This window comes from Carassius auratus, chromosome 18 (assembly GCF_003368295.1).
Source record: "Carassius auratus strain Wakin chromosome 18, ASM336829v1, whole genome shotgun sequence".
Classification (NCBI taxonomy): domain Eukaryota; kingdom Metazoa; phylum Chordata; class Actinopteri; order Cypriniformes; family Cyprinidae; genus Carassius; species Carassius auratus.
The window spans coordinates 17,115,159-17,138,913 of NC_039260.1; the positions used below are offsets into that span (position 1 = coordinate 17,115,159).

The 23,755-nt window shown below is 35.9% G+C and overlaps 1 protein-coding gene across 2 annotated transcripts in view; it reads right to left on the reverse strand.

Annotated features, from left to right (window-relative positions):
* hipk3b (homeodomain interacting protein kinase 3b) overlaps positions 1-23,755 on the reverse strand; it is a 60,076-nt gene that overhangs the window by 6,773 nt on the left and 29,548 nt on the right. The window contains exons 4-13 of one of the 2 annotated variants that reach the window (XM_026287807.1): positions 11,245-11,364; positions 10,706-10,819; positions 9,462-9,646; positions 9,194-9,356; positions 4,382-4,499; positions 4,029-4,150; positions 3,793-3,929; positions 3,471-3,638; positions 2,053-2,358; positions 1,352-1,498 (exon numbers count right to left, since the gene is read on the reverse strand). In XM_026287807.1, the coding sequence (XP_026143592.1) occupies positions 1,352-1,498; positions 2,053-2,358; positions 3,471-3,638; positions 3,793-3,929; positions 4,029-4,150; positions 4,382-4,499; positions 9,194-9,356; positions 9,462-9,646; positions 10,706-10,819; positions 11,245-11,364 (1,580 nt within the window). The remainder of the gene's footprint in view (positions 1-1,351; positions 1,499-2,052; positions 2,359-3,470; positions 3,639-3,792; positions 3,930-4,028; positions 4,151-4,381; positions 4,500-9,193; positions 9,357-9,461; positions 9,647-10,705; positions 10,820-11,244; positions 11,365-23,755) is intronic. The other variant, XM_026287808.1, reaches the window with a different exon arrangement.

Consider the following 23,755-nt stretch of genomic DNA (forward strand, 5'->3'; position numbering starts at 1 on the left):
TTCAGCTTTGCTTCACATTATAAGTATATTGACATAAAAAAAAAACAAAAAAAAAATTGATGATCCAGAAGGAAACAAGATGCATTAAGAGCTGGGGGTTGAAAACTTCTGAACACTATGAAGATGGCCAAATTTGTCTTATTTTGTTGAAATATATATTTTTTTCCATTTAGTTCTGCCCTTCCTATGCAACAGAAGATACTTGTATGTTTCCTGGTACACAAATTAAGTACAATTTACCTTGATCTTCAAATTCCAAAAGTTTTCACCCCCCAGCTCTTGATGCATCTTGTTTCCTTCTGGAGCACCAGTGAATGTTTTAATCTTTTTAAATAGTTGTGTTTGAGTGCCTCAAATGTCCTCAGTCTAAAAGAGACATCTCAAAATCATACAGTCACTTCTGGAAAGGGTTCAAATATGCAAAGATGCTGGAAAACTGAAGAATCTGCAGGACCTTAAAGATTTTTCTCAAGAATGCTGCTCAGTTTAACTGTTCAGAACAAACAAGGGTCTCATACACATCCATCACAAAACAGAAAGACAGCCGAGGATCATCAGGTAACAGAACTCAGTACTAACAACCAAGGGTTCCCAAACTTTTGAGCGGGGTTATTTTAATAATTTCAGCAATTTTTTTGTCTTGTGGACTAAATGTTAATATCTTTTATGTACAATATCTTACTCAGGACAGTACTAAATAAAAAATAACATGCATTTAGTATGATCTATCTTATTTTTTGAAATTTACTAATATTTTCACAGATTCTGCAAGGGGTGCCCAAACTTTCGAGCCCTACTGTATATATACATAAGCTTTTGTGGGCAATTTGTCTGTTCAACTGCAGAGGGGCTGAATCAAAATGGTCTGAAATACTCTGGTTACGCAAAGCACTAAGCCACTTTTCATTTCTAGAATCGACTTGCCTCAGAGAAGAAAACAAGACAAATAATATAACATGTTTTCAACCAGCCATTCAGGTTTGATTGGAGTCTATGAAATGACACCAAATACAAGAGGACAGATAAGGGGAGCCACTTCTGGATTGTTGCTTTGCTATTTACTGTTGCTTTGCAAAAAAGTCTGTTCGTGAGCACCACCAAGTTGCAGCATTAAGTAACAGCAGCAGCTCTGGGAATGTAACCAAAAGTACAAATTTGACCAGTTATCTTGGGTGTCTAGGACATTAGATCACACCACTAGAATATTGCTTAAAAAATTACATTGATGGCATGCAAATGTTTTTGTCCGATTGAACAGCCATTCATATATCACACAAATATTGGTCATAGTGTGAGCAGACCTGAAGTCCTCAGACTACTAGTAATCATGTGCATTGTGTTAAGGTCAAACCTGTTGGGTCTCTTGCAGGGGGAGGCGCTTGACTGTTCTGAAGCAGATGAACTGGTGCTAAGGGTTGAATCAGGACTGCTAAGGGAACACACACGCTCCATATTCAGTGTGCTTTGACATGCCTCACACTCCGGGCTACCCTTGCACCTGAAACAAAGTGTGTATACTTTTTAACCACTGCCTTTTATGGTTGTGCAACATTGACAAAAAGGTCAATACTTACTGTGATTTTGTTAATAACTATAATTAGTTTAGCTGATTGTGTTTTTGTGCTGGTACATTGATTGGTGAAGGCCCGTTGACTCTGGAAGCTCTTTATATTCTATGTGAGTTAGTTTACAAAAGTGACACCAACATGTACCTTTTAACTTCAAATCGAACTTTTTTAACTTTATAGGGCAATACTCCTCTTAAATTGACTGGCCATTTTATTGTATATTATACATATACTGCCAATACAAGCCACTTATCACATATACAGTTCAGCTGAAATGCCATCTCACCAATGATTCATAATGAAAACGTAAGCTCCAATTTATTAAAATCAGCTCAGGTTTTCCAAAAAATAATGCTGAAACCTTTTATAGATCACCAAATTTTTTATTTATTTTTTGTTATGTTATCTCTTCTGCACCTTGTCACACTGTTTTTTTTTTTTTTTTCTTTAAAACATCCAGACATATATAAGTAAGTGAGCTTACTCTAGTGAATGCTTCTGAGTGTCCGGCCCCTCCTCATCTGTTCCACTGCTGATACTGATGACACTGCCTGCAGGGCTTGGAGAGTCGGCGATCACAATGGTCTGTCTCTGCTTCTGAGACACAGTTGAGTCCTCGTACTCTGGTTCTGCTTTGCAGCACACAGGCTCCTCCTCTGGCACCGCCTCTGACTCCGCCTCCACTACACAATCCACTGCCGCCTCCTCTGTGTTTTTGGCACTGTCTACCATCTTTAGGGACTGGCTTGATGTGTTTTGGGAACTGGAGCTGTGCATGAAGTTGTTACTTCTGGTGGGGATGATAATGATGAATTAGATGAGCATAGGTAGGCATGGCAAGAACATAATAACCGATGTTGCTTGCTGATAACACTTTACCAAAAGACAAAAGTGTTCAACTTTGAAATGCTAATCGCAAAGTTGCTTGTAAAATGATTATGTGAAGGAATGCTGATATATTTATTTATTGATGTATTTTTTAATGAATAATTAGGTGTTTAGTATTTACCATATTTACAATTAAAAAAATAAACTAATCCTTTTTTTTTTTTTTTTTTTTTACAAATGAACCAATACAAATGTGTTTGGAATGCTGGGTAATGGAAGAAAACAGAGTGTATTGTGGGTGAAAGGTGTGCGCCAAAAAAAAAAAAAAGTAACATCATGTCAAAGGTTATTTAAGTGCTTTGTGACTAAATGTTAAATGGCATTTTTTTATGGAAAATAAAATAACGTAATTATATATTTTTTTACATTTAAAATAACAAATTTATTGGTCAAACTGTAGTTGTTTTAGATACTAATAAAAAATCTTCATTTTTAAATCCATTAAAGTGGTTAATGTTTTATCAAGTATTATGACAGAAAAACACATTATTGAAAATAATATCTTATCATAATACTTAATTTTGTATGGAAACATAACTTGTGCAAAGTCCATTTAAAATGTGCTATTTTGTTTAAAAAGCAGTGTATAGTAAAATGTATATATTCACTAACATATTTGAAGCAATCAATAACATAATCAGCATTTTCCATTTTTGCACTGTACTTAAAATGTATTTCCATCGTTTAATAAACTTGACATTAATACAATTAAAACCAAAAAACGAGACAACCTACAAACTGACACTGCATTGATTAATAAGAGTAATGTTTTGTCATGAACATGAAATCTAAAAATAAAATATGAAGTGCAATGCAATAAACAGTTTAAGCGATTATTTTTATAATCAACTGCATATTTAATTTTTTTTTTAAATATCAATTTATTTGTAATACTGTACAGTGATTTCATAACCTGTTTTGATTAAATACTTGATAATTGGTTACTTCAAATTTTAAATGGCACTTCCAATCCAATCATACATCAACCTGTCTGGATATGATGTGTGGACTTACCTGTTTGAAGATGGTTTATTTCTCTTGTTAGCAGCTGGCTGTGGCCACACCACATGAGCAATCCCTATGCTGATAGGCTGGTGAGATGACATGGCCATTGGGTTGGTAAACAGTGGCTGGTGGGGGGGCATCATGGAGCTGTAATGGTTGCCAAGGGAATGAACTTTCCTGCAATAGATCAAGAGAAACAGAGCCTTTCAAAGCGCATAAAGAAAGATGACTCACGCAAGAGTCTGAAACGTGTTACAACATCAGAACAATTGAGAGTTAAATATAGAAGCACATACTGCTGTGCAATGACAGAAAGAATTGTTTCACCCACCCCCAATCCGCTAGTCTTTGTGGACCTGCCACTGTTTCTGAGGCCATTGTTGTTGCTGAAGGTGCCACAGGTGCCACTGGGGCCATCTGAGGCCAGGTGGGCACCAGGATCTGCTGGGGACGACTTGACCATGCTTGCTGTAAAAAAAGAAAAAAGTTGAAAAAAAAATAACAGATATTTATGTAACAGATAAATACAAAAGGTTAGCCATGTCTCTGCTTTAGAAATCCCTTTACCTGTGTAATGACCCCTGGTCTGATCTGTAGAGGCTGGATGGCAGAGGCCTGTGTCACCAGCGGTACTGTACTTTCCATACGCACAGAGTATCCCATTGACTTCTTTGGGTTGGGTGGGAGACCTGTGACATGAGGCAGGTTAAATAAAAAAAAAATAAAAAAAATCACTATTATTTTCATTTGAAAAATATTAAAACATTACAGACATAAAAAAAAGACCTAAAACACGGACTGAATAACTATGTCTAAATTAAAATGAAAAAAAAAAAAAAAGAAAGAAAAATGTGTTCAAAATATTAACAAAACTATAATAGTACCTTAATGATACTTTTAACACACACACACAGTAGTACCTTGCAAGGTTGGGGGACAGAGAATAAGTGCCTGTTGAAAAGAGTCACCAAACTGAGCACTTCCTGTCTGGAGAGGTATTCCAGGATGCATTACTGAAGGGGCGGATGATGCTAAAGCCTACAGAATGAGAAGAAAGAAACATATCAGAACACAGTCTAAATATAGATAAAGTTTTAATGAATGTAATGAAAAAAAAAAAAAAAAAAAATATATAAATATATATATATATATATATATATATATATATATATATATATATATATATATATATATATATATATTTTTTTTTTTTAATCTAACTTTGCTGAATACTTTGGTAGCCATTATATTTTGTTCCTTGAAATAAAGGATATTGGTTAGGACACACATTAAAGTGAACTGCATTCCTATGTCCAATAGGGGGCGACACAGCATTAACAGACAGAACATCAGTACTGCCCTGATCAAGCGATTTACCAAGTTCACATATGTCAAATAAATATAAAGTTTATTAGAATTATGTCAGAAGTTAATTTCAGTGGTTCTTAATAGGAAGTCACTGATGTTTAAGGAGTCGCTGATATATGATGACACAAGATGACACACAAGACATCACTGATGTATAAGGAAGCAACAGACAACCGAACAAAATAATTTGTTGTTATCAAGATTTATTATATATTTTTTTTAATTAATGACTTTTATTGCAACTTATACTTAAATATATTTTGTGCAGCTATATGTACAGCTATACACTATATGGGGAAATGTAGTGATACACCTGACCATTATAAGCAACAGGAAAATGACATAGCATTCTAATTACAGAGACATTAATATGTTGGCCCAGCTTTGCAGCTAAAACAGCTTCCACTCTTCTGGAAAGACTTTCCACAAGATTATAAAGTGTTTCTGTGGGAATTTTAACCCGTTCATCCAGTAGAGCATTAGTTTGGCCAGGAAATGATGTTGGACGAGAAAGCCTGGCTTGCAAACTCTGTGTCAGTTGAACCCAAAGGTGTTCGATGAGTTCACTCTGTGAGGCCCAGTTCTTCCACGCCAAACTCATCCAACCATATTTTATGGACTTTGCTTTTTGCACTGGGACTTAGTCATGCGGGAACAGAAAAGTCCCGTCCCCAAAGTGTTCCCACAAAGAATCATAGCATTTTCCAAAATGTCTTGGAATGCTAAAGCATTAAGATTTCCCCTTCACTGGAAGTAAGGGACCTAGCTCAACTCCTGAAAAACAGCCCCATACCTTAACAGTTGGAACAATGCAATCAAACAGGTAATGTTCTCCTGGTATCCTCCAAAGCCAGACTCGACCATCAGACTGCCAAATAAAGGAGCATGATTAATCACTCCACAGAACACATTTCCATTGCTCCAGAGTCCAATGGTGGAATGCTTCATATCGCTCTATCAAACACTTGGCATTGTATTTGACATTGTGTTGTGAGGCTTGCATGCAGCTGCTCGGCCATGGAAACCCATTCCTTGAAGCTCCCGCCGCCTAGTTTTTGTGTTGTTATTAATGCCAGTGGATGTTTGAAACTCTTCAGGAATCAGCAAAGTGGTGGCGACTTTAACATACCACGCGCCTCAGCACTCAGTGACCCAGCTCTGAGGACTTTACATGGTCTTCTGCTTTGTGACCCAATTGCCACTGCTCCTAAATGCTTCCACTTCCCAATAATACCACTTACAGCTGAGCGTGGAATATCTAGCAGGGATAAAATGTCACTAACTGGCTTAGAGGCATCCTTCACTGAGGTCTTCAGAAAGACCCTTTTTCACAAATGTTTGTTAATGCATGGTGTTTGACTTTATACACCTGTGACAATGGGCAATTATTACATTTTTTTCATTACATAGACACATTTCCGTGCATTTCCATCAAAATGAACACTCCCAAGAATCACAGCCATAACTCCAGGGTACTAAATAACAAAAACGGTGCATTAACATCACAACTGTGTTCAAAATTGTATGAACATGACCAAGGTAGCTCCTTCATTAGGTACACAGTCAGTGTTGTTCTTTTCCAACTAACTGCAAACAGGCGACCAAATTCATTTACTTTAATACAATTTACCACTTTGCAAAATTTAATGTTGCAAAAGGAGTCAAGGAGGGACACATTGTGTTGAAAAAACCAAACTACCATGCTGAAAGGGTCATCAGATTGCATTAAAACAGTCTTCTCCGTGTTATCTCAGGTCAGTTTGGTGTGGGTAGAAAGTTCTTCTGCCGTGTCTCTCCTTGGAAACCGAATGCTCTCTCCACGTTGCCATGATGTCAGCAATGTTGCCATGACAACGGCATTAAGGGTTCAAATTTGTGAGATACAAGAAAGATCACAATGCAGAAGTGATAAGAGTCATTTACATGGACAGCTAAAAGAAATATAGGAACACATCATCCTACAAACGGCATCAAAACGCTCGTTTCTGACAGCCTCTTTTTAGGAGGAAAGATTATATTGAGGCTTATTTTAAACGTTGTCAGAGGCAGCGTGTGTTGTGACGGTCGGGTTTTGACAGCCTGTCATCACCTGCGCTGAATGCAAGTCAGTGTGACTCTCCACACGTTAGCAAAATAAAAGGCAAGAAGCAGAAGCCACAACAAAAGAACAAAGTGACAGGAGTGCAAGACAGAGCAAAAGAAATAGAAAAAAACAAAAGGATAGATGATGTAATACTGTATCTGTTGGGCAAATTAAGCAGGAATTATATGCATGCCCTATAATGAACAAACATATATTTGACAATTAAAATACTGTCAACATTTTTTTTTTTTTTTCAGCCATGACTGCAACCAGCTTGATACACTTGATAATGGCACTGTTGAAGCCCACTAACTGTGAAACTAGAAAGCCAACTGTGAGAGAAGATAACTAATGCAGTACTTTATTATTATATTTATATTATAACAAACAGTAATAAAATAATGGAATCAGTTACGTGCATCAAGAAAAGTGCAACCCATTTATGCATTTGGAAGGCAGTTTTACCTAAAGAAAGCTGACATTACTGAAAATAACCCAGTGGCCAGTTGACACTCAAGCATAGCAAGTGGCAGCAAGATGCAAGTTTGCATACATCCAAAAAAAATGTTTATGTTTATAATGTGACTGATGGTTTAATCAGACAGAAAAGCATTTATGTTATCCCCTCATCGATCCTAATTCAATTTGGATTGGACTGAAAGGGGTGTTGTAGACCTGAAATAATCCAATTAAACATGTAAACACTTGTTTTGTAATTCATATATATGCGCATATTTGTATTATACGAACACGCTTTTCTTTACGTCTCACATCTTCTGAACTGGTCAGCTCTTGTCAGTTTACTTTTTAGATGTCATCAAGGCAAAAATGACAGTTATACTCAATACTAACATTGACAATACTGTGCTCCCCTTCTCCAGTTCTGACCACGGCAAAATTAGCTAATACAGTGAGGAACTCTTTTTTTTTTTTTTCCTCTCTATAGATACTTATTATTAATTCCTTTGGTAACAATAACTCTGCGGTTAAAATCTGGTTGGCTGTTTGGTGTTTTAACATCATGACAAATTCCTTTGCTATTTTCATGACATAAAACAAGTTGAAATAGTATGAACGTCCAATTTAAATTCCTCGATAAGGCTTATAGGGCCCTATCATACACCCAGTGCAATGCGACGCAAGGTGCAGCGCAAGTGTGTTTGCTAGTTTCGGTCCGGCGCCGTTCGCATTTTCCCGTCCAGCGCCATGCCGTTTAATTAGCAAATGTATTTGCTGGTCTAAAAAAGGGGTGTGTTCAGGCTTATTGCTGGTGCAATGCTATTTTAAGGAGCTGAAAATAGACTGCGCCATAGACCAGCTCAAACCTGGTCTAAAGTCTGGCGCAATGTTTTTTCTTTGTTATTTAAAGAGCGTACACACTGCTTATTAAACAGAGGGATTGCAATGCATTAGATTTTTTTTTTTATTTATATAAATGCCTACAAGTCATAATGGATAGTCATCACATGTATCAGAATTAGGCGATCTATTTGCTCGCACACGAGCAGCTCCGTTTCATATCGGCGACGCGTTCTGTCTTTGCGCTTGCCAAATTCCGCAGTGTAAATAGCAAATCTGTCATGGCACGAGCGCAGCTGGCTATTAAAGGGAATGGAAGATGAGACTCTGATTGGTTTATTGCACGTTACGCGCAAAAAACACCCATTACTCATTAAAAGAATACGGACAACCCGTTTAGAACATGCGCCCGGGCACGCCACGTTTTTCCGTCATTAAAATAGCAACAGTGGATTTGGACACGCCCTGGGTGCACCTGTGCCGTGCGCTTTACACTTTGCCTTTAGAACGTTAAAATAGGTCCCTTAAGGTTTACTTTTGGTAAAAACTCTAAAATGGATTCATTGGTTAACTTTTACCCACAGTAGAGGTAAAAATACGACATTGTGATAGCCTTAAATTCCAGGTAGTTATTTATTTCTTCATTATATCAGTCAATGCATTTCTGGGAACCAAATCCTACTGTTTGAGCTACTGGAATATAAAATTCGAGGCCCTCAAAACATGCGTCACGCAGAGCCTTGGCCTTCACTTGAAAAGTATTGCAGATAGCATCACAAAAACAGTTTTTATAAGGTTACTTGGTAACAACAAAAACAAAGTGTATACAGTAAACACTGAACACACCGTGACAGCAAACAGAATTTTTTCCATGTTTTAGTCAAAAGAAATTTCTGAGCAATTTAGAAACATACATTTCTGTTCACAAGCGTTTTTAGCAGCATTGAAATGTTTCTCACAGTAATGCCAATGTTTTCAATACCTGAGTGTGAATGCCAGTCACCTTGCAGAAGGGCAGGGTGATGTTGGGCGCTGCACCAGTGTTTGGGACAGTCCTGACAAACGGAGCCTTGGTCCGACTGAGAGACTCATAACTGCCTGGTCGTGAGCAGCACACGTCCATAATGTGAAAACACGATTTGACACTATAAAGACAGAATTCAGAACACAAAACCTCAGTCAAAGAGCTTTTCCTAAGAAGTCCGAAGGAATGAATCATAAACAAGGTTGAGGAATGAAAAGTCGCTCACTGGTTGCTGTGGGGGAAGTCTAACAGGTGCTGCATGGTAACGAAAGGGTGGCTAAGGGCATCACTCGGGGCTATTCTTTCCTCTGCGTCTATCAACAACATCTTCTTCAGCAAACCCACAAACTCTGCACGATCAACCTTCTCTGCCAACAAATCACAGCCTTCCAGATTCATCACTAGATTCACCTGAAAAAAAAAAAAAAAAATAGTCATTAGTCATACTAAGGGCTACATAGTATCTGCACACACAGAAAGCATAGCCCAATTTAAGAGAATCCTAATGGATATTATTTAGTTAGGTTCTTTTTTTTTTTCTTTTTTTTATAAGAAATTAATATTTTTATTTAGCAAGGACACTTTAAAATTGATCAGAATTTGACGGAAAGTTTTAATATCATTAAATTATGTATTTACTATATCAAATTAATGTTATTTTATACTTTCTATCCTTCAAAAAAAAAAAAAAAAAAAAAAAAAAAACAATGCATCACATTTTGCTAATAACTACAAAGGTTTCTTGAGTACCAAATCAGCATATAACAGTCCCTCCAGGATTTTGCTGATTTTTGCAGCCTACAGTGACTAATTTTTCCTGCAGCATTTCAAAAAAATTGTGTTATATCTTGCAGTGTTTTGCAAGGACTCCAAATTACCAACATCGCTACAAAATCTATGCAACATGATACAAATCATTAGAAAAATCTGGTTAAAATGTATCACATAATGATACAACAATGTGCTGAGGAAAATTAATGAATTATTGTAAGATAACCGAATTGCATATTGTTATAAAAATCACATTAATTTACATTTTGGCCATATAAATAAGTGTACCAAGTTGTAATTTTTGCTCAGTTTTACACTTTCATTTCCGTCTATTTCACTCATTCCGACCTGCTTGTCCATGTTTGGGTTTTTCATGAAAAATTTAATTAAATTAAAATAAAAGGCTGAAAAGAGAAATGAACAAGTTTTACTTTTAAATATGTAACCTTTCCACAGATTTGCCCTCACATACACCTTAGAACATTTGGGGAAGAAAGTTAATAAATCCAGACTCAATGTGCTCCTATACTGATTAAAAATGACAGACATTTGCCTAGACGTGATTCTTCATGTTACACTTTAACTTGCACAGCATAAAATAAGTTTTCTATTTGCATTCGCAATGTAACTGCACTTCTGGGAGAGAGAAAGGTGTGAGTGATTCTGAAGACTGATGCGGTAAATGTAGGATTTTCTAACTTGTGTTCTTGATCCAAAGATACGCACATGCGCTATGTCATCCAAACAGCTGAAGATGTACTTTCTGGATTCTTTTGATTTCAGCCCCGTCTCGGTCTCGTGCTCTTCTGTGGACTGGAATATATGCAAAATATATAGCTATTTAACTATTAAACATACAATACATTATATGTTTTTTATAGTTTTTCACTTAAATGTAACAATTGATGAATTTTATGAAGAAATGTCTAGCTCATAACAAATATAGAGATTATACAACTTTTTAAACCTTACAGTATAATGTCAACATTTTCAAATGTATAACATATTGTACCGTACAAATAATGTTTAAATTTATATATTAATAAAGACTCATCTTTTTAAGTATTAATAAGTTAAATTAGTAGTGATAATTATTTTTTATTCTGATGATATAATCAAGGCTGTGTAGGTAACCAATAATGTAATCAGAGTTACCAATAATGCCTTCAACAACATACATTTGTCATTAGTGAACATGATACAATGATGTGCATGTGTAAAATAGTTCTTGATCTCACTTTAAGCCTCCAGGCCGCATACGCTGAGTCTGACTCCCGGCAAAAGAAGCGAGACGTCTTTGTCCCCACATTTAACAGATGCTCTCCTGGCAGACCCTGTGTCTGAGAAATGTAGCGGATCTGAGGAGAGACAGATGGGAAAGAGTGAAACAAAGCTTGGTGAACTCTATCATTGATGATGTTTTAACACCGTCCAGCATAAATGGATACGTCAACAAAAGACTGTCAGATGCCTAGAAACAGCACGTGTTCTCAATAACACGTTGAGAACGCAGCACGTGTTTTGAACAACATGCAGCAACGGGCGATTTATGGAGTCATGCTTGTGTGAAACCCACGGGAGGGGGTCGTGTGGCCATTTTTTATGCGTTCTTACGTCAACGGCACTATAGTGTGAGAGGAAAATCTATTAGATGCTCAGTGTCACATGGGCACTGCAGAGGTGCAATACCTGCAGTGGCACATCTTAAAATCAGATCACATGACCCGTTGACCTCTCAACACAGACTGGGTCGGAATTTTTGTAACAGCCTTGCAAGAAAAAAAAAAAAAAAAGACCTACCTCTTCGTTCTAATCTGTCATCATGCATGAGAGCTTAAGAGAAGAATCAAGTGATCCAACGAAATTCTTAAGAAATTCAACACAAAGTTGAGAACATTTTTATCAACTCAGCTTTTTATTTATATTTTAGATTTAAACTTGCATACTTGGGGTAAAATACAAATTTTTCGGTGAGGTTCCACCAGTAAAATTTGCACTCCAGGAGCTAAATATCACATTAGGGGCGCTTCAACCCACATAAATGAAAAACAAACCGTGGCAACAGTTGGCACTATTACACTGCATGGTATTGATCAGTACAGTTCACTTTTGGGGGGTTTTCCACTAGGTACAGTACCTGGTACTTTTTTTTTTTGGACTACCTCAGCTGAGGTTGTTAAATGTGAGCCAAATCATCAAAATTAAAAGAACCAAAGACTTAAACTACTTCAGTCTGTGTGCATTGAATCTATTTAAAGTTCCCATTCTTTGTGATCCCATGTTTCAAACTACAGTTAGTGTGTAATGTAATGTTGTTGTTAGAGTATAAATAATAGCTGTACAATTCTAAAGCTCAATGATAAATGCCAAGCGAGATATTTTATTTAACAGAATTCGCCTACATCGAACGACCAGTTTGGACTACATCCCTCTACTTCCTGCTGTAATGACATCACTAGAATAGTTTTTTTTTTGACTAACCCCTGCCCACAGGAATACACAAAAAAGGGGGTGTGGTCTTGTTGCGCTCCGACAGAGAAGAGGAAGAGTTGCGTTTGTCGCCATGTCGTCGAAACGTTATTATTTAATCTCATAGTCCAATCATCATTGTTTGAGCTTCCCAGGGACGCTGTACTTAGAGATCAATGGCTATAATTTATGTTTAACTCGGTTCCCGAAAATTATAATCCACATGTAAAACTATGTGCAGCACATTTTGCTGAGGACAGCTTCCTCAATCTCAATCAGTTTAATGCCGGATTCGTACAAAGATTATTCTTGAAAGATGGAGCTGTTGCCTCTTTGACTGGAGAAGGCATTGTTTATGGACCAAAACCAGTAAGTGTATTTTATTATTTAAGTTGGTGCTTTCAACAGTTTCTGTAACTTATTACACAAAGAGCAACGCTGTTTAACTTTGTTAACTAGATGGTAGAGCTGTGCAAAAAAGCCTGTTTTTATGACAGTGAAAACATAGAGATAAGTTAATTGTGTGAAAACTACTGTTTTTTTTATACACGCAAAACATGAACACGTTATAGTGCACACTGTAAACACAATCAAAGCTTCAAAAAAATATGAAAAACGTGACCTTTACTACCGGAGTTTCACAATTTGAGTAGAATTACTGAAATAAATGAACTTTTTCACAATATTCTAATTTACGGAGAAGCATTTACAGAATATATATTTCCCTTTTAAGATACTTTGCTACAGCGGATCCAGCGAGAGCTTGATGGGGCAGCGCAGAATGAACCAGTTTTTCAGGAATCACAGCAGTAGAAAAATGCTGAAAAATAAAACAAATACAGCAAAAGGCGATCGCTAAATATCGTTAAAATAGGGCCCTAAATTTTGATTGTAGTTCCCATTTCAATCGCTAGTTTGGCCAAAAATAAAAAAATTGTGCCATCACTTGACTGAAATAATACATGCGTGAAATTCCATTCATCTATGAGTTGTTTTTTTATTATTATTGATAATGGTAGGCAGTAAAAAGCTGAAAATTCCCTAAGCAACAGATTACATCATTTAAAAGTCCATACTAGAAAGTATGAAATGTACTTAAGAAAGTTAACAGCAGCTACTATTAGATAAACTCCTTGCACACACAAAAAAGTTAAGCACAGACAGACACCAAAATCCTGAGCTTTAAGACTAAACAAACAGGGTCTGTGCGGAAAACAGATGAAGAACATTGTAAATTCCCCAGCAGCAATTCAGACATGAACTCGTGAGAAAGAGGAAGAGAAAATATCTTTAACCTCTGGGTGATGAAATAAAGGGGTACATAGTGGAAAAAATGAAGACATTTGGAGAGGGAGTCAGTATGGAAATGATTGGGGGAAACGGGTCTCAGATCAGCACAAAGGACAGGAAGTGAGTAGGCTTGCTGTACAACAATGCAAGATCTGATAGGAGAGCTAAATAATGCCCATAATGACAAATAAATAAAAAAAAAACTCCAGTTGTGGTAAAAACCTTTCAGTAGTTTGAGTCATAAGTTTCCAGCTTTAGCACAGAAGCTGATTTCAGTACATACATAATCCATCAATTCATTCTCCTGTCAACTGGGACCAGGTCACAGTGGTAGCAGGCTTAGTAGACTGATCCACACCTCCACTGATCCACACAACTCTTCAAAGGCACTAGTGAGCCTAGTAAAATCTTGATATTTGTCAAAATATTCCATATATAGATAATCAATGTTTTGTTGGGGGGAGGATTTGATAATAATAATAATAATAATAGTGTTCGTCATCATCATCATCATCATCATCAATACATTGTCAACAATTACTGCTTTTCACTAAATGAACAAGGAACACTTAAAAATCACATGTACTTAAATGTACCATATACACTTAAATAAATAGATACACATGACAAATAACTTTATAAAGTTAGTTAACAAACAATAAGAACACATTACAGATAAAAATTAACAGGTCTATTAGAAACAACTATTAGAAAAAAAATCTAACTTACAAAGTAAAATGAATACAGAGGATTTAATTAAGATTCAGCACTGTTTTTAGGCCAGGCAAATTTGTCACATTGACCAAGCTAACACTTTTGGACAAAAGGTCAGACTCTGCTTCAATTGCCAAACCTTCTATTGAAGCACACGTTGCTCTTTGGAACATTCTCCAACAATCAAATAATGCTGGATAGCCTAGTCATCAGGTTTCATCACTTCTGTTTGTCTGTCTGTCTAGATTTGTGGTAAAACTGTAAAACTGTAAAGCACAGGTACAAGCATTAAAAGCTTTTAACTTGCTGTATTTCTCATGATAAACTTTGTATCACTATAAAGCTATAAAGAAAAAGAACCAAACCCTCAGGCAGATTATCAGATAAACAAACACATAAATAAACAATGACACTCTTTTACTGTGATTCAAATAATACATGTACTGTAATTCATTAAAAACTGGTATCAGCCAACTGGCTATAAGTCAGTTTTATTTTTACTCACATTTGGCAATTGTTGGGTGTTAATTCTGGACCCTGCTTGTGTCGTGTGTTTCAGCCTCTAAGCGTAACAGATTTATTTTCAAAAAGGGATGTGTCACTTTAGTACTGTAAGAATATGACTACTAGTCCAAACCTGCACCCAGGGCCACTGTTTGCAAACACACATTTCTTCTACATTCAACTTGCTGTAACACTGTGGCAGTGTCAAATGCAGGTTCCACATGCTTCTGATATGAGGCCCTGCGACTGGTACCGTAAGGGGGCATTCATTTCTTCTATAAATATATTTTGCTGTGTGAGATTAAATTGAACACCACCATGAAGGAGGCGCGAGGATTAGGAGTGCGATACCACAAGCCATTTTAGTCCCTGGACTAGAATCACACCTTAGGCAGTTAGGTGACACCCAAGATGTACAAAAGTGGAGTGGTGACATCCTGTTAAGCATACTTTATGTGCTCTTGTATTGCTAGCCTGTAGCAGTAATGTACCTCAGTACTCAAGAGGGCGATAGAGTCAGTGTAAAAAGACAGGTATCTAGCTTTGAACTTTTTTTACTTGCGTCTTTTCAAACTCTTGCTCAGTCATGACAGTAGTTGACCTGAGAGAGAAAAATGCCTATAGAAGATGACTGTTTATGAAAAGAAAAAAGAAAAAATACACTATAAAGATTAATGACACAAGTTTAAATTATTTATTGGTATAAATTAATAGATTAATAAAAAAATTCTTGAAAGCTCAATCAAGGGGGAGGGGATATTTGATATATATATATATATATATATATATATATATATATATATATATACACACATACACATATACACATATAATAGAGGTCGACCGATATATCGGTCGGCCGATATTTGTCATTTTTATCCATGTTTAGTAGCGCCGATTTAAAGTCAGGCATGTCCGCAGAGTGTCCACAAGTGTCCCCAATGCTGCTGCCGAATGTGAAGGACCCCAAGCCAAAACTTTTGGAAGATTCAACAACAGGTTTAAGTTTAATAAGGCTTAAATTCAGATATTTAAAGTCATATATTTACTATATTACTAGTAAACTATGACGTGTTGCTTCACTTAGTGAAAGAAAAAACAAATAGCATAGAACCGTCGGGAACTGGCATAATGCTATAGCTGATTAAAGATCTGCTTACTTGCAGTCAGTGGTGGACAGTAACGGAGTAGCTTTACTTCGTTACTGTACTTAAGTAAATTTTTCAAGTATCTGTACTTTACTGGAGTAGTTTTATTTCGAGTAACTTTTACTTTTACTTCACTACATTCCAAAGCATAAAATCGTACTTTTTACTTCACTACATTTCATAAAACATATCGTTACTCCCTATAATATATCACGTGCTCCGACACTCAGAAGCGGTGTCTGATTCATCATGAACGAACTGAGTCTTTTCAAAATATACTTTTAAATCGGATCGCTAGTCGCACCAAACGATTCGTTTACGAATTAGAATGATCCGATTGCAGATGTTCTGGAGTCGTCCACTCACTGATTCAAATGAACCGTTTAGTGCGAGTCTACAGAAGTAAGAACCGGGAGATCTTGTGAGCGCGCGTGCGTCTGATGTTGCTAAAAGTAAGTTGTTAATGTCGAAATTTAGGATTAATTATTGTAACTGAAAATCATATTTAGGTCAAAATTGTCCGTTGTTTGGGAACTAAATCCGCTGTAAAGAGTGATCTGTTTAAGCCCACTGAAATGCTCGAGTGCAGACGATGCAGACACATCAATAAGCGTCTCTGTGTTTTAGGTAAAAAAAAAAAAAAAAAAAAAAACACACACACACACACATTAATCTAACACAGATTATATAAAATAACTCGTGCATGTTCAAATTCCCCGCTGCCGTAATATTAACAGTTTTATTAAAATGCTACTATGTGACGTCTGTTTTTATATTGTTTATCAACAGTAACTTTATATTGTTTGGATTAACTAGACGAGTAGACAGACATGAATGTTTATTCATAACCGTACTGAAAATAAGTAAATATTGCTAGCTGATGCTAACTGTCTACCTAACAAGCTTGCTGGTGCTAACTTGAGGTAATTTTTTTATAAATAATGTCCAAATATTTTTATTCAACAACCTCTATATATATATATATATATATATATATATATATATATATATATATATATATATATATATATATATATATATAGGGACAAAAGAAAAGATGTGATGTTCAGAACATGGTAACTACAGTAATTATCAAAGAGGGGAAGAGATCCCCCCCGTTTGGCCAGGGGTGTTTTTACACAGACAAGATTTGAGAAGGAAAAAAATCATTATGAAAATATATGATATATATTCTTAACTTCAGGCCTTATTATCATGTCCTATATAACTGTGATGTTCTGTAAAACAACAAACTTTAAAATACTTTGTTCTTACTGGTGAAAATCAGATGGTCATCTCTGTTTTCTCTCAGGTACATCACAGTGTAAACTTCACAGTGAATATCACTCTCGTCAACGTAGTCCATATCAACAACAAAAATATATCTTGACTCCATATAGTGGTTATTTTGGAAAAAATCCCAGGGCCCGTATTCATAAAGAATCTGTAAATGCAAAAAGTAGCTCCTAGTGACAAAATTCTAAGAAAATTCTTAGAAATGTGGGAGTTTACTCTTAAAATTAAAGAAAAAATCCTAGTAAAGAAAAAAGTAATTCAGAAAGCATCTTAACCCTTAAAACAGGTCTTAAGGTCAAACTTGTTAGGAGCACAGACGAGGACTTTTAAGAGGCTTAAGAGTTTCTTTAGCAGAGGAGAAAATGGCAGAAAGACGAAGAGGCAGAAGAAATGTGTTGCAGACAATGGATGACAGTGAGTTAATAAGACGCGATAGATTATATAATAATTTTTTTATATAATTTAAATTTAATATATAAATTAAAGTAATCTCTACATTACGATATTTGGCAACTGGGAAAATGCAACAATGCAATAGTGATGATTTGGGTCTGTCACAACCTTCTGTAAGCAGAGTGACAACACAAACAATTACAGCACTTTCAGAACATCTTATTGTGTTGCAGTTCATTTCGTTTCCACTGGACATTCCCACCTTGCAGGCTCAAAAAACTGCATTTATGAATATAGCAGGCTTATAGGTGCCCACAAGCAGGGAGAATGAACCACTAATAGTTTGTGCTATATGCTCCCATGTCTGCTTCTTGTCTCTTGCTGTGACACCCAGCCCGAATTTTCCTTTAAGAATGGCCTTGTGTTCATCCACTAACTGGGCTAACAGTAAACACTGTTCCTCTGTCCAGTTTTGCTTTCTCGCCCTTCTTGGTTTTGATTCCATGTTTGATACATTTGAACCAACATTCAAATCGCCACTTAAATAGAACGGCAATCACTGTAACTGGAAAGAGTGGAACAATTTTTATCATTCTAAGGCAATCAAATACCTTATAGGAAATTACAAGCATGGTAAATAAAAAAAGGATTTATATACACACATATAATGTGTGTGTGTGTGTGTGTGTGTGAGAGAGAGAGAGAGAACGGTCAAATAGGAAAAATTACTCATTTGAATTCAAAGTGAGAATAAGAATAGAGCCTATACTTAAAATCACTCTTTTTCTCCTTCTTGGACAACCAACCAATCACAGTCTTCAAAAGATTGTGTCATACATAGCAACAGGGTCAACCCCGCCTCCTCACTAAGATGAAAGTTTTTGTCTTTTCCTTACTCAGATTTCTTCTCAGATCGGTCCCGATCGCTCTTAAGCTAAGACTCCTACGAGTTTTTAAGCTAAATTAAGAGGTTTCTGAGAGGATTCTTAGAATCTTTATGAATACAGGCCCAGGTATTTTGAGCAGTAGCATTATTTAAAAAAATATGTGCTAGTATAAAATTAAATTAAGTAGCCTATATAAAATTTCAAACATCTATCTTTCAGTACTTTTTTACTTAAGTACATAAAAAATTTAGTACTTTTGTACTTTTACTTGAGTAAAATTGAAAAAGGAGTACTTTTACTTTTACTGGAGTAATATTTTACTATACGTATCTGTACTTTTACTCAAGTACTTGATTTGTGTACTTCGTCCACCACTGCTTGCAGTTAACTTTAAGGACTGCAGTCGAAACTATCAGCAGCAGCCTTGCTAACATATTAGCCCCAATGTTAGAAGTTCTGTTTTATTTTTCCTATATCGGAGTTGGAGAATTTCACTCTGTGCGTGGAGAAGGTGGCAGCTCTCACAAACACTGCAGCGTGATTGAGGGCTACGTTACTCCGCCTCGCTTGCAGTTAGCACCCTGCTCGGAGACACAGAGGTGTCATGGAGCAGCCCAGAACGGTGAATGACATTTTTTCGGAAGCATGGTTTGATGCAGTAAATAGCCAAATTTTATGTATTTTTTTAATGTAAATTAGGCTTGTAGTTTACACGCATTCGCACATAGACTGAAACGATCATCCTCTTCACATAAGCAAAAAACTTCCTTGCCATAACAGCAGCAGATTGGACTATTTATTTATTTAAGGTCTATTTAAACTGACTAGTGTAACCTTTTATGTTTGGTTGACTGTGATTTTAGTTTGAAATTATATATATATATATATATATATATATATATATATATATATATATATATATATATATATATATATATATATATATATATATATATATAAATGTCAGGTCTGTTCCTCACATATTTATTTATTTCCACAATTTCACACATTGCATTTGTTGCTACATGTTGGGAGTAGCATATTACAAAAGTGACAAGTTACAAAATATATTACTATTTTAGCAGCCAAGGACTACTACTATAGTACACACCACGGTTCAAAGTAACCTACCCAACAACTGATCAGGAAAAACAATAGTGTTCTATTGTGAAAAAATGGACTCCAAAAGAAGCAATAGCTTATAAATAGGGGTCCATTCCACCACCAGCACCACCCCACCCACCTGGCAAGGATTATGTGAGCGGTCCAACTTTAGATGCCAGTGCAACCATTCTTTAAATTTTGGGTACGTAGAGTACAATTACCTTAATCAGACAAAAATTTACAGTCCCGATACCGTTGTACCTCAATTTGTTATGATCCTTGTACCAAGAGAAAGGGGTGTAACTCTCAGGCGCAAATCCCTCAGGTTTATATCTTTCCAGTAGTTGTTGCTTTAGTTTCTTTTTAAATATAGATAATGAAGCAGATTGATTTAAATTAGTATCCAGCCCATTCCATAATTGTGGAGAGCAGTTGTGTGAGAGTTACGTGTGGACCATGAAATAGCTCTTATGGCTTTCTTTTGTAATATCAAGAGTTGCTCAATACAAGTAGGTTAAGTGTTATTCCAAATAATATTAAAATAAATCGGATTAGGCTCAAACAGAGTCCTATACAGTGAGCTATACGCATAGCTATGCATCACATCAAAACTTGAACTATAGCTTAGGAATGGTACTTTTATGGTGTTATTGTTCAGTACAGAACAATTGGAGTATTTAATTCCATACAGAGAACACACACACACACACACACACACACAAAAACATGTGCTCTGTCATCTCATAGGAATATTAGGGGGGAAAAAAGGTAATACAAATGGAGCTAGAGACAGTGGAATCTCTCATCAGGAATGGGTACATTCTGATCCACTCTCCTTGGAAAAAAAGACTCATTGTTAGCAGATTGGTAAATTCTGACTTAGAGCTAGAGTTGTGTGATATTGGAGATGAATTATTCCCGGCAGACCAAATTCTCATGGGCTTAAAAGGTCTTACTGGCATAATACAGGGTTAAATATGAGCAACAACAGCATGTATCTTTTAGACTGACAGTTCATAACACACACTGGCATCTTGAGATCCATAACCCCCCTCCCAGCTGTGTTAACATCCCAGCCAAAAGGAAGAGGAAAACCCATCAAACCCCCTGCTGTTGCTGCCAACCGCTATGTCAAGTCAGTGGCTGCTGGGACTCTGCTTTCCAAACCCTCCCCAGAAACAGTGTTCTAATCTAGGCTTGCTCCTGCGTATCTATCACACATGCAGACACACAGAGACTTGGTAATGCACCCTCTTCTCAGTTTCACCCTGGGGCATTCAGGGGCCCAGCAGCAGGGGGAGTATGGCCTGAAAACTAGAAAACATTCAGATCATAAACCAGGCGCACTAAGACAGACGCAGCTTGAGTGCACACAACAAACACCCACACGCTGACACTTGTACGCCAACACAACGGCTAAGACGCGCCCGTGAAAATTCTTCTGGAGATTGTTTGGGCCTGACAGTACATACCACGGCCCTGTGCTAAACAGATTACGTCAAGAGAAGGAGAAATATAGAGAACTCGCAATCAAGAAGAAATATTTAGTGTATGTGTGTGTGTATGAGAGAGAGAAAGAGAGAGGGAGAGGGAGTGAGTGTATAAAAGAGATTATAAAACAAGATTTGAAAGATAACATATATGAATAAATTTGGCGTATTTCAGGAAACCATGTCTAGGTCACATTTCAACCCAAAAATAAATTTGTATTATTATTTTTAATAATAACAATTTAGCACTGGGACCAATTCTCACTATTAGCCAGTAGCTTAATACCATACTTATTAGCATAATGGCTGTTTATTAGTACTTATAAATAATGATCGACCAAGAATGTTTTTTTGTATGTTTTCTTTTTTTAATAACCGATACCAATTATCTGTATGTTTATGTGCCTGTTATGCCGAATGAATATTTATTAATGGATATAAAGTAAATAAATGACTTGAGTGAAGAAAGAACATACTTCACTTTGGTTTTGTCTGTTATATTCCAGTATTCCAGAGAATATTATACTATAGTGAAATATTGTAGTGAATTATTCTCGACTCGACTATTAAACAGCTTATAACAGCTTATAAACATATATAAATCATTTAGGGGTCAACTTGTGTCTGTTTGGTGAATAAATACACAGTTTTAGAGAGACTGCTTGAGTTTAAACGCGACACGTCTGGACTGCTATTTTATTAGATAATCACTTGTGTTTTTAATAATAGAAGCAGTTCAAGTATGAGAGTATACATTGTGCTGGTGGAAATGTAGGGCCCTATGTTTCCCGTGATGCAGAAAATGCGGCCGGAGTCGCAGAATCTATTCATAAAAACGGAATTCACAGTTTAGAGCGCGTGACACTCATGGTGATTTCAGCATCTGCCGTCTCACTAAATGAGGATGAAATCACATGAAGAACATCTCCAGAACTGTTCTGAGAGTCACTCCCTGAGCATTTGACCATTTGATTGGAGTAAAACTAGTGTCATATCACATACACAGAACTGTAAAAGTATTCATTTATTTTGCAACCCGTCAAAATAAAAGTCTGGCTTTGAAGTCTATTTTTCAGTAGAATGTACATGGCCTACAGCTACTACTAAAATGAAACAAACATACATTTTTAAGGAATAATCACACAGCATTTCTTCCATGTTTTGATTTTAATAGTAAGTAATTTTTGTTTGCCCAAAAAAAAAAAAAGTTTGCTTAATTGTAAGTAATTAAAAGACAAATACAATTTATGTTTCATGCCTTGATTTGATAAAAATTTAAATACATACAGACTTTTTGAGGGGAAAATCATTAGGCTTCTTTAAGAAAAAAATAATTAAGTTGTTTTACGCGTTCAAATAATTAGACATGCTAAAACAGAATTTGTTAACAATAAAAAAAATATGGAGAGAAAATAAAACATTTCATAGGGCCCTAATCATACAATAGACTTGTATGATTAATAAACTTTAAATTAACTGGAGTAAAATTAAAATGGAAAAAACTGAATCCAGAAAATGTAATTAACAGTTTTTGGAAATAAATAAAATGGAATTAAAAATTAAACCAATTTCATAGGGCCCTATTAAAGTGTGGTAATTTCAACATTTACTATTATTATTATTATTATTATTATTATTATTATTATATATATATTAGGGATGTCAACGATTAATCGATGATCGATTAATTGTCGATAAGAGATGCAATCGATTAAGGCTATGGATGGTCAGTTAACCGATTCAATGTTGGGCTGCGTGCGGCTCATGCGCACTCAACACGTGCGAGCAGCTGTGAGTGACGGTGACGATATATAAAAGCATCATCATTTATTCACAATGTACAAATTAAGCTTTTAATGTGATTTAAACTTTAAAGTACACTAAAATAGAAACAACATAAAAGTTATTCAACATTAAATGCAATAGAAATGTAGTTACTAATCATTTCATCAGATAACTGTTTTATATGGTGCGCTTTGCAGGGCTGCGGGACACAGTGACAGGACAGGTAGTCTATTCATTCCTACAACTTGTTAATTCATTCCTACGAATTATTAATGTGGAAATTGTCCATGTTTCATTAATTTTGTTCCCTAAATAACCCATGATTTAAGTGAAATAAGGGAACAAATTAATAAATCGAACGAATTCTTAATTCATGAAATCTTTAATTTCCCTTCCCATGTTTACCACAGTAAGAGATGCGAAAACAGTTATTAAAAGCGAAAGATAATAAAATAAACCTGGGAAATTAGAGGGTTAGACTATGAAGATTTAGGAAAAGAAACAATGCTTAAATATACTGAATTTGTGGAAATTCGTGACCAACCGGCAAACCAGAACAAAGCCGCGTAAATGAAGACTATGGGGTCCAAAAGCATGGTCGCGATCTAACATTTTCCAGTTAACCTATTATTCCTCTAATAAACAAAGCTTTTATACCACACTTGTCAT